The sequence below is a fragment of the Microcebus murinus genome, chromosome 4 (genome assembly GCF_040939455.1).
Source record: "Microcebus murinus isolate Inina chromosome 4, M.murinus_Inina_mat1.0, whole genome shotgun sequence".
NCBI classification, from domain to species: Eukaryota; Metazoa; Chordata; class Mammalia; order Primates; family Cheirogaleidae; genus Microcebus; species Microcebus murinus.
Genome location: NC_134107.1, coordinates 49284238 through 49297027, shown reverse-complemented (window position 1 = coordinate 49297027; position 12790 = coordinate 49284238). Strand labels below are relative to the sequence as shown.

At 42.0% G+C, this 12790-nt stretch overlaps 1 protein-coding gene and 1 pseudogene across 1 annotated transcript in view; both read left to right on the top strand.

Moving 5' to 3' along the window:
* The window catches only part of PARVA (parvin alpha), a 149367-nt gene that overhangs the window by 117810 nt on the left and 18767 nt on the right, over positions 1-12790 (top strand). Inside the window, exon 6 of the mRNA XM_012744256.3 lies at positions 8587-8702. Coding sequence (XP_012599710.3) covers positions 8587-8702 — 116 coding nt within the window. The remainder of the gene's footprint in view (positions 1-8586; positions 8703-12790) is intronic.
* On the top strand, positions 771-866 carry LOC142870762 (uncharacterized; annotated as a pseudogene).

Here is a 12790-nt window from a genome sequence, read left to right as displayed (position 1 = left end):
ACATTTTTAAGGTCATACTACATAATGTAAAATTGCCTCCAGAAAAACTACACCAGTTTATATTTCCACCACAGGATGTATTTGGAAAACTATCCTTTAAAAACTGTTTTCCAGCCCTATAATAACACTCCCTGCACAATGGCTATAGTCTCAGCTTAAACTGTGAAGCCTTGGCCCTTGCTCTTATTCTGCACATTCCCACCCTGAGTTGAGTGCAGGCACATGGTGGCCTTAGATTCTGTCAAACATCAGGGAGAAAACTCCCAGGAGACACATTAACAGGCAGCAGTGATGCAATTATGCATGCATAAATACATATGTATTTATGTATGCATATATCCATAAATATATCTATTTACCATTATTCTATTACGGTTTATAGCTGCATTGTCTTAATGATTTTTGATGCATGCAAACTATTATGTGGATACACCATAACTTTTTAAAGCAATGATTATTAAACCATGCTTGGTCCAGCTAGGTAGGGATTTGCAAGGAGAAACCCAGCATCTCTAGGGAGAGGACACAAAGCCATGGGTGGGCTGCAGTTAGTACTCTGGAATCCTCATTATCACTTTAGCCAGAGCAATATTACTTTTTTCAAGTGTTTTACCAATCAGCTTTTAGACCAAAGGATTTCTCAGCTTAATTGATTTAAAAAAAAAAAAAAGTTTGAAAACCGCTGGTCTAAACCATCCTCTTGCTCTTGGACATGTCTTTTTCAGAGCTTTTAAAAATGATAGTATATCATACAATAATTAGCATTTCTGGTGCTTGCTTCGGCAGCACATACCCTAAAATTAGAATGATACAGAGAAGATTAGCATGGCCCCTGCACGCAAATTCATGAAGCATTCCAAATTTTTCTGAAGCTCTCATGCCAGAGCCTGAGGTTCTGCCCCTGTGTCTGCAGAAATCTCACCAGGCCGGAGACACTATCTCAGCAACACAGCAACAGTCTCCAGCACCACACCTGGACCCCAAGACCCCACCCCAGAGCCTCTACCACCAAACCAGGGCTGGAAGAGCTGCTCCAAACTCCAATGCCCCACCAGAGACCCCCAGCCTCAAGCCTCCAGCACATTGCAAACTGCTTTGAGCAAATTCACACAGTCCAGGAACCCACAATGACCTTATCTACCTGTTGCGGTTACCTTGTAGGGAGAGCCTGGGTAAAGCAATCCCCACAACACCAGCCTCAGTGAAGAGAGTCTTGTCCAGCTCCCAACTTGAATATCCTCCAACTGTCTGGAGAGTTCTCAGCAAAGAACAGGAGTCCTGCAAACCTATTAACCCAGAACTCAGAAAAGAGGGTTCAAATGAGAAGAAACCAGCAAAAGAACCCTGACAACATGAAAATCAACAACACCCCCAAGGGGATCACAATGGAGCTACAGCAATGAACTCCAATTACAAGGAAATTATCAAAATGACAGAAATAGAACTCAGAATATGGATGGAATTGAAGAAAAAGTTGAAAACCAACAAAAAGAAGCCCCAGAAATATTTCAGGAAGTTAATGAAAAAGTCACTACAGAGCTTGACAAAATTAGAAAGGATATAATAGAACTTAAAGAAATGAAAGAGTCTTTCAGGGATTTTCATAACACAGAAGAAAGTTTCAGCAACAGATTAAACCAAGGAGAAGAAAGAATCTCAGAGCTTGAAGACAAGGCTTTCGAGCTAACTCAGTCATTTAAAGAGGTAGAGAAGAGAACAAGGGCAGAACAATCACTTAGAGAGATACAAGACTACGTGAAGTGAATAAACACAATTTTTGGGCATCCCTGATGGAGAAGAAGAAAGTGCTAAAAGCATGGAAAATCTACTTGATGGAATTATTGTGGGAAATTTCCCCAGTATTTGCCAGAGATACAGATACCCAGATACAAGATGGTCAACAAAATCCAGGTAGATTCATAGCAAATAGGACATCTCCAAGACACATAGTACTCAACCTGGCCAAAGTCAAAAGGAAAGAGAAAATTCTTCAAGCAGCTAGACATAAGCAACAACTGATCTACAAGGGAAAACCCATCAGAATAACAGCAGACTTCTCAGTGAAAACCTTACAAGCCAGAAGGCAGTGGGCCCCCATCTTTAATCTTCTTAAACAAAACAACCGCCAGCCTAGAAGTTTGTATCCTGCAAAACTAAGTTTCACATTTGGTAGAGAAATTAAGTCTTTTCCAGACAAGCAAATGCTGAGTGAATTTGCCAACTCCAGACCTGCCATGAAGGAAGTACTCAGACCTGCACTATACGTGGATCAGCACAGTAGATGCCCACCAATATAAAACCCCCCCAAAGCTAAAGATCAGAGCCCAGTAACCACTAATGGCTCAAGAGATAAAACATAGCAGTAAAGTGCTATTCAACAGGAAGAATAGAAGTCCACCCCACTTATCAATTCTTTCAATAAATGTGAATGGCTTGAACTCCACACTGAAGAGATATAGCCTGGCGGAATAGATAAAGAAAATACAAGCCCAGTGTCTGCTGTCTCTAGGAAACACATCCAACCTACAAGGACTCATTCAGACTCAAGGTGAAGGGATGAAAAACAATATTCCATGCAAATGGAAACCAAAAGAAAGCTGGTATAGCAATTCTTACATCAGATAACATACACTTCAAATCAACAAAAGTAATGAAAGACAAAGATGGTCATTATATAATGGTGAAGGGAACAATTCAACAAGAAGACATAACAATTCTAAATATTTATAAAGATTCATAAAGCAAATCCTACTTGATCTAAACAAAATGATAAACAGCAGCACCATAATAGCTGGAGATTTCAATGCCCCACTGACAGAACAGGACAGATCCTCGAAACAGAATATAAACAAACAGTGGATTAAACAGAACTCCAGAACAAATGGGCCTAACAGACATTTACAGAACATTTTACCCAAAAACCACTGAACATACAGTCTTCTCATCAGCTCTTGGAACATTCTCTAAAATTGATCACATCCTAGGCCACAAAACATGCCTCAATAAATTTTTAAAAAACAGAAATTATACCATGCATCTTCTCAGACCCCAGTGGAATAAAATTAGAAATCAACTGCAACAGAAATACTCATCTCTACACAAAGTCATGGAAACTAAACCACCTACTGCTGAATGATAGTTGGATCAAGGAGGAGATAAAGATGAAAATCAAAAGATTCTTTGAACTAAATGATAATGGGCAGACAAGTTATAAAAATCTGTGGGATATAGCAAAAGCAGTCCTGAGAGGAAAAATCATGGCCTTAAATGCCCACATACAAAAGACAGAAATATCAGAAATGAACAATCTAATTGATCATCTCAAAGAACTAGAAAAGGAAGAGCAAACAAATCCCAAACCCAGAAGAATAAAAGAAATAAACAAGATCAGAGTAGAACTAAATGAAATTGAGAACAAAAGAATTATACAGAAGATTAATGAAACAAAAAGTTGGTTCTTTGAGAAGATAAACAAAATTGGCAGGCCTCTTGCCAGATTAATCAGAAACAGAAAAGAAAGGATTCTAATAAGCTCACTCAAAAATGAAAAAGGTGAAATCACAACTGATACCACAGAAATACAAACATCATCTCTAAATAATATAAAAATCTCTATGCTCATAAACTTGAAAGTATGGAGGAAATGGACAACTTCTTGGAAACACACAACCTCTCTAGGCTCAATCAGGAAGAAATGGAATTCCTGAACAGACTAACATCAAGCACTGAAATTGAAGCAGCAATAAAAAGTCTTTCGAAAAAAAAAGTCTTGCACCATATAGTTTCACACCCAAATTTTACCAAGCCTACAAAGAACTGATACCTATACTACAGAAATTATTCCATAACATTGAGAAGGAAGGAATCCTCCTCAGCTCATTCTATGAAGCCAATATCCCCTTGATACCAAAGCTAGAAAAGGACACAACAAAAAAAGAAAACTACAGACCAATATCCCTTATGAATATAGATACAAAAATTCTCAATAAAATCTTACCAAACTGAATTCAGCTGCACTTCAAAAAAATAATTCATCACAACCAAGTAGGCTTCATCCCAGAAATGCAAGTATGGTTCAACATATGCAAATATAATCCACCACATAATGTAATAAATGTAATCCACCACATAAATAGAAGCAAAAACAAAGACCATATGATCCTCTCAATAGATGCTGAAAAAGCATTTGATAAAATTCAGCACCTTTTTATGATAAGAACACTTAACAAAACAGGCATAAATGGGACATACCTTAAAATGATAAAAGACATATACAATGAACCCACAACCAACATCATACTGAACAGGGAAAAATTGAAAACATTACCACTTAGAACTGAAAGCATTCCCACTGTTACCACTTCTATTCAACATAGTGCTAGAAGTCCTAGCTAGACCAATCAGACAAAGGAAGAAAATCAAGGGTATCCAAATGGGAAAAGAAGAAGTCAAACTATCGCTCTTTGCTGATGATATGATCTTATGCCTAGAAAACACCAAAGATTCAACCAAGAGACTCCTGGAATTGACAAATAAATTCAGCAAAGTCTTAAGTTACAAAATCAATGTACACAAATTAGAAGTTTTCATATATGCCAATAACAATCACACTGAGAATCAAATCAAAGATGCAATACTTTTCACAATAGCAACAAAGAAAGTAAAATAACTAGGAATATATTTAAGCAGGTGAAAGACCGCTATAGGAAGAACTATGAAACACTGAGGAAAGAGATCACAGAGAATGTAAACAGATGGAAAAACATATCATGCTCATGGATCAGCAGAATCAACTTGTTAAAATATCTATACTACCCAAAGTGATTTACAGATTCAGTGCAATCCCCATTAAAATACCAACATCATTTTTCACAGATCTAGAAAAAATAGTTCTACACTTCATATACAACCAGAAAAAACCCCAAATAGCCAATGCAACCTTATATAATAAGAACAAATCAGTAGGCATCACTTTACCAGACTTTATGCTATACTACAAGATGATAGTAACCAAAGCAGCATAGTACTTGCACAAAAACACAGACATAGACCTATAGATTAGAACAGAGAACCCAGATACGAAACCATCTTCATATTGCCATCTGATCTTTGACAAAACAGACAAAAACATACTGGGGAAAAGAATCCCTAGTCAATAAATGGTACTGTGAAAATTGGACACACACATGTAGCAGACTGAAACAGGATCTGCACCTCTCACCTCAGAAAAATCACCTCACGATGGATAACAGACTTAAACCTAAGGCATGAAACCATGAGAATTATAGGAAAAAACTCTCATAGACATCAGCCTAGGCAAAGAAGACACCCAAAGCAATCACAGCATCAAAAAATTAAATAAATAGGACCTGATCAAATTAAAAAGCTTCTGCACAGGCCAGGCGTGGTGGCTCACGCCTATAATCCTAGCACTCTGGGAGGCCGAGGCATGCGGATTGCTCAAGGTCAGGAGTTCAAAACCAGCCTGAGCAAAAGTGAGACCCCGTCTCTACTATAAATAGAAAGAAATTAATTGGCCAACTAATATATATAGAAAAAAATCATCTGGGCATGGTGGCACATACCTGTAGTCCCAGCTACTTGGGAGGCTGAGGCAGCAGGATTGCTTGAGCCCAGGAGTTTGAGGTTGCTGTGAGCTAGGCTGATGCCACAGCACTCACTCTAGCCTGGGCAACAAAGTGAGACTCTGTCTCAATAAAAAAAAAGAAAGAAAGAAAGAAAGAAAGAAAGAAAGCTTCTGCACAGCCAGAGAAACTACCACTAGAGCAAACAGACAACCTATAGAATGGGAGAAAATATTTGCATGCTATACATTTGATAAAGGGCTGATAACTAGAATCTATATAGAACTCAGGAAAATCAGCAAGAAAAAAATCAAACAACCTCATTAAAAAGTGGGCAAAGGACATGAACAGAAAGTTTTTGAAAGAAGATAGACTAATGGCCAACAAACATATGGAAAAATGTTCAACATTTCTAATCATCAGGAAAATGCAAATCAAAACCACAATGAGACATCACTTAACTCCAATGAGAATGGCTTTTATCAAGACATCCAAAACAACAAATGCTGGTGTGGATGTGGAGAGATATGAGCACTCATACACTGTTGGTGGGACTGCAAACTAGTACAAGCTGTACGGAAAGTAGTATGGAGATACCTCAAAGAGCTAAAAGTGGAAATACCATTTGATCCAGCAATCCCCACTACTGGGCATCTACCCAAAGGAAAAAAAGACATTCTATAAAAAAGACACCTGCACTTGAATGTTTATAGCAGCACAATTCACAATTGCAAAGATGTAGAAACAACTCAAGTGCCCATTAATACATGAGTGCATTAATAAAATGGATACACACACACAACACAACACACACACACACACCATGGAGTACTTACTACTCAGCCTTACTTACAACTAAAAGAAGGGTTAACTAATACTTCTTGTATTAACCTGGATGGAACTGGAGACCATTATCCTAAGTATCACAAAAATGGAAAAACAAACACCACATGTAACCAACACTAAATGGGAACTAATTGACCAACACTTACATGCACATATGGAAATAACATTCATTGGCAATCAAGCAGGTGGGAGGAGGGGATGTGTAAATTCACACCTGACAGGTACAGTGCACATTATATGGGTGATGGGCACACTTATAACTTTGATTCAAATGGTACAAAGACAATCAAAACGTTTGTACCCCTGTAATATTATGAAATAAAAGACAATAATAATTAACATTTCTGTGTACATTGTGTGTATATATGTGAGAGACTGTGAAATTATGTCTTTTGAAAAAAATCCCAGGAGGACAAAGCACTCATTGACAGAGGCTGACATCCATATGATACATACGGTACAGCTCTATGTGGTTCATCTATTGAGTAGAGATGATGTACAGTGTCACCCAGGTATAAGAACAACCTGTTTGACCACAAGTTTTCTAGTATCATGTTCTGCCATTAAAGAGGGGAAGGGTAGCAAATGTTCTTACAGTCCCCAGTGTCAGGCAGGTGGTGGATGGCAATTGTGATCAGAAGAGCAAACCAAGATTTGCCCTGACCCTCAGTGACCACACCATGTCAGTGGGTCCATCCCACATCAGGAGCCTTTTGTTGAGGCTGTAACTATGGGTAAAACTTAGTTCACAATGCTGGAAAGCCCAAAACTGAAACCTTCTTCTGGAAGGCTAGGCGTTCAGAGCAGTCCAGCTGCTGTTGTGGTGTTGAGCTGCTGTCCATAGTCAGTAGGAAAGCCTTCTTTGAAGTAGTGGTGATAACAAGAAACTAACGAGCTTCAAAGGAATGTCTGAATCAGTTCCTTTCCTTGGTGATTTCTCAAAGCTTTTGCTAAAGCACTCTCACTGGTCCCAAGGAAAACAGAATGACACGCTAATAATGCACCCAGTGCATGCTAAGTAGACGAAATGGGCATTTTGGGTTCTTGCCTTAAATGCCTCTGTAATGAAGAGCCGTAAAGCCGGTAGGACTGTGAAGGCAGGTAAAGCATCTGGAGAATCTTCCCTTTTATGAGAAAGAAAGCTGACGTGTTTTAATCACCTAGGTGCCAGGTACTTTCACATAAGTTATAGTTAAAGGTACCAGTCATTCCTGGGCACCTGCTATGTTCCAAGAGCTTTGCCTATGTTATCTTTAGAAATCCTTACAACTTGTATGTCCACATGGGTTCCATTATCTCCGTTTGTGAAGATGAGCAAATTATGGCTTAGAGGTCTTGAGTGGCCCACCCTAGCCAAGGTCATGGGGCCTGTAAATAAATGGTAGATTATAAAGTCAGAATTCCAGCTCCAGTCTGCCTGACCCTGTGGCACCTCACTAAGTCAGTCTTTTTCTCCTGACCCTGAGAAAACTACAACTCAATAGGGCCCAGCCTTTTTCTAGCGTAAATGGCTTAACATGCAGATCACGGCTCAGCAACCACGGAAGCCAACTGGGCTGTCAACATCCACCCCACAGCTGTTCCCTATGGGCGCTGCCTACACTGACCACGCATGGCCCTCAAGAGAGCAACAGAGCCCTTCAGATGTCTCTCGTGTCTTCCTCCAGGGATCTTAAGCCCTGAACAAAGGAAGGACGCCAGTGTTCCTGCCTCAGTGTCTGTTATTAGGGACCTGCTTTGTGTGCAATCTTGGAACAGTGGAGTGATCCAAAGAGCTCACAGTCAAGTGGGAGGGGAGTGGGCGTACAGCAGACATGCTCTTGGTTATTAAAACAGAGTGGATAGGGACGTAGGGTTGGGGGAGAGCTGATTTGAGCTCAGAACTCAGCAGTTGTCAGAGCCCCAGTGGAAACCTAGGATTAGAGAGGTGCTACATTGGAAATCCAGCAATAACATGATCCGGGAAGGAGCTCCATGAGACCTGGCAAAGAGTGAGGGTCTCGGGGCATGACTGGTGACAATCATGGTGTCCCCTGACCCTTGGGGGTGGGATAAAGGGACATCAGGTAGGGGACTGCTACATTTCAAATATCTGCTTATAGTGCCTAGAACCCAGAGGAAGATGCTCTAATTTTTAAATCCTCTTTTATTTCAGCTGTTCATGCCAAGAGCCTGGTGGCCATCTTGCATCTGCTGGTTGCTCTCTCTCAGTATTTCCGGGCACCAATCCGACTCCCAGACCATGTTTCCATCCAAGTGGTTGTGGTCCAGGTAAGACAGATACCACTACAAACACCTGTGCCTTTGAGGAGTTGTGGAGGCTGAGTTCCTAGGAGAGCTACGACACGTCAAGTAGATCATTAGGACGACAGTTGAATGAATGCTGGGTGAGCCTGCATGTGCTCGGTATGGCGGGTATGTGAGTGAGCTTTCCAAGGCGTGTTGGCTTCCCCCAATAGGTGTGCAAAGGATGGAAAAGTGTGTGCTTGTGCACGGGGTAGCGTTGTGTGGGGTGCATGACTGTAGTTGACATGTTTTTGTCAGGAGATTGTCTGTGTAATGTGGAGTTGAGGGTGTGTGGCATGCATGTGAGGTGTGTGTAGGGAAGTGAGGGGGAATGGGGTGTGTGTGTGTGTGCGCATTTGTGTACAGGAGTGTGTGGCATGCCCTGCAAGCCATGGAGAATCATAATTTTTTTGGTTAAACACCTGATGCCCAGGTATTGGGGGAGCTAGGTATGTGAGCATGTGAGAGAGTGTGTACGTGTGTGTACATGTGAGAGAGACCCCAGCTGGCCATGCCTGTGTTGAAGGCACTGCCGCTTTTTACCCACCCACAGCAGCACAGCTGGGATCCCAAGTCATCTTTTCCAGATTGTTGGATGGAATTTCCATTCACATATGGCTGTGTAATTTCCACAGTGAGGGTGTGCTCTCTCCCCGTGACCATCTCACTCTGCGCCTAACCCCATTAAATACTCAAATTCAATTTTATTTTCCAACTTTATACCCATTTAGCAAAAGGTCATCGTTTTGTTTGCTTGTTTCTGTTCTTTTCCAAATAAACATGCAGCAGGGGAGAACTCTCCATATGCGCAGCTCCCTGGCTACCCAGGGGGACCCAGGGCTCTGGAAGAGAATGCAGATGGCAGCTCCGCCATCCCTCGGTGAGGAAGAGCCTTGAGGGCTGGTACGTTTTGCCCAATCAGGCCAGGCCAGTTTCCAAGACTAAATCTGAGTTGAGCTTTCAGGAATCAGATGTTCATAGGAGGGGAGGATCAATTGATCAGTTGTTTCCTAATGAAAAGGTATTTCTTCAACGCCTCCTAAGCCCTTAGCTCTGCTAAGCAGCAAGAGGGTACAACAGGCATATGACACTTTGGCCCTGCCTGCCAGGAGACAAGACCAAATTAGTAGCAGAAAGGGCTGTCAGAGCCCATAGACAATGCAAATGTGTGTTGCTCAGACACTAAGTGCCTCTGGCTGAGGGGTACTAATTGTCCCCATGTACTGGGCTCTTCACTTGTGTGAAGCACGGTGCTGAGCATTTTATGTATGCTGTGGATATATGGGCAACCACAGCATCCTAGCACAAGCATCTACCAGGCCACCTCAATTGTTACCATTCAATAGCGTGTGAACCAGTTTCATTGTAAAAACTACAGCTGGGGAGGAAGGGATGACGAGGTGGAACACAGAGGATTTTTAGATACATGTCATCGTACCTTTGTCAAAACCTGTGGAATGGACAGCACCAGAGTGAACCGTAATGTCAGCTATGGACTTGGGGTGACTGACGTGTTAGTATGAACTGCAGGTTCATCATCTGTAAAAAGTGTCCCACTCTGGTGCGATGTTGATAGATAGTGGGCGAGGCTGTGAGTATGTGGAGGCAGGAGGTATGTGGCAAGTCTTTGTACCTTCCTCTTAATTTTGCTGTGAACCTAAAAGTGCTCTAGAAAATAAAGCCAATTTTTTTAAAAATTGTGGTTCCTGGAACAGTCCATGAAAGAGTATTTTAGTGACCACATATCACTGACCCTGAAATTTTTTAAAATGTTTTTCATGAGCAAACATACCATCATTATATTCATTTATAGCTTTTTTATTGCTAGTGGAGATAAATACTTTTATACAAATTGCCCTTTTGTATCTTCCCTTTTATGACAGTTCATTCCAATTCTTTGAGTATTAATTTATTGAATATTTTAGGATTTTTATCAGCTTGAATAAACAGCTGTCTAATTGAAATAATGAGATATGCCTGTTGGAATTACTACAGACAAAAAACAATAACTGCAATTGAAGATCTGAGCAGAGGAGGGGGCTCCTATTTTGAAACAGTGGTCATTGCAAACCCACTTCTCCTGCCTTATTTTGAGCTCAATCACAGGGCATCGGAAGGCGGTTGTTGGTTTAATTTCTCCCGTCGGCAGTTTTGTTAGCATGAGAGAGAAAAGAAGACACATTACATAAAATGGCATCAATGCATGCCAGGTTGTATGAGGTGTTTCACGTTATCAAGTTGAACGGGCACAGAAGCAGGACTGAGAACTGGCTGAGTCACGGATGAGCCGCAGAGAGAACTCTCTAGGGAACAAAGAATGGATGGAGGTGAACCAGGGTGCTGGGTGAGGGGCTATTTAACGCACATTTCCTTTCCATTCTATATGAAAGCATTTAGTGCTACAAGAAGTTGAAGGTGAGGTTTTATGTCTGTGAATGGCCTCACAAGACAAGGATACAGATTCCATTAGCCTCCTGTGAAAATGTTACGTATGCCAAAGCTGAATTTGGAAAAAGTCCTAATTTATCTCCACCTGGCCCCCCTTTAAATAGTATTTTTTTTTCTTTTACTTCCTTTTTGCTTTGATAAGTCCATTCTTCTTCATCAATGCAGATAGACTCTTGGCCTTACCGAACTCTACGTTTCCTTCTTTATAGAAAGGTATTTTGCAAGGACGCTAGTATCTGTGGCTATTGGGAATATGAAGGAACATTTCTGGAAGTTTTTGTAGGAGGCTCAAGAAGCCAGGTTTCAGCTGAGCCACCAGCACTCAGAGGCTCCTTCATGACACTCATTACAGCCTTTGGGAAGGTGAATTCACTCTGTCATCGTGTGCCACATGCAGACCGTCCTCAAAGTGACCAGTGCAGGCTGTGTAGGGACGGGAGAGAATGAACCTCCCTCCCCACGTCCATCACAGAGTCTTCCTGAGCCCTCATCCTCCAGCGGCTCCTGTGCCCGCACACTGCGGTTCAAACTCTCCGGGCTGGCACTCAGAGCTGTCCCCTAACCAATGGCAGCCACCCTCCCCCCTGAGCACATCTGTGCTGCCCTCACTCTGCCTTTTGGCTGGGGCCATTCCTCCCACCAGAGTGACCTCTCCTCGATGTCCAGCCAAATCCTACCTGGCCTTGAAGTGCCAGCTCTAGTCCCCTTACCCCCTGCAAGGGCTCCCTGGCCAGCCCAGCTGAAAGTGCTTGCTCCCGACCTGCCGTCAGCACTTCCTTTCCGCATAGGGCAGCCACGTAATTTATCATCCATGACACTTTTGAAAGTGAAAGGGGATCCTGTTAATAATTAGGCTGGGACATCAGGCATAAACCTGGACTGTTTTGGGGAAACCATTCTCACATACCTGCTTCATCCCCCCCCCCATTGACTCGTAAGTTGCTCAAAGCCAGAAACCACGTCATGGTGTTCATAGCATTTGTTCTAACTGCCGCACAGAGCCTTGTACACAGAAGGCTCTGGTTCGTGAAATGAAGAAAGAGGATGAGTTGATGGGAGAGGGGGTGGACAGATGATGGACGCACAGCTGGATGGACAAGTCTCCAAAGTGCTTAACTTTTCCCAGTTACCTGCGTGACAATTGTACTACTTACTTAAAAACTCCCATAGTAATCAATCATAAAAAACCCTCTGTCTGAATGCTCCAAGTTGGCCTCTGTCCCTCCACCCAGCTCCCCAGTTAAATGTGTTTCTCAGCTTCCCTCTGTGGCCCCAGACGGAGGGCAGACACACCCTGGCCTTCCTTTCCATGTGGTTTGCTGTGGATTACTCCAGGAGGCAAACACTTTGCTTCCAGCAGAATGTCTTCCAATAAAGAAACGAAAGATTCACCATCCAAGAAGCAGCCTACTTGTTTGGACCAAACACTAATTGCCCTTGCATCCTAATGGTACAGTCCAGTCGCAGGAAATCGGGGCCTCTCTTCATCTCTAGCATTATCTTGCCTTGGGTACATTTCTTAAACACCAGTCATTTTCTCAATGTCAGGAATGCTTATCAGTGTTTCTGGATTTTTCTAAAGCATATTTTTCTCCTCTTCTCCCAACCTCTCTTCCCCACCCCCA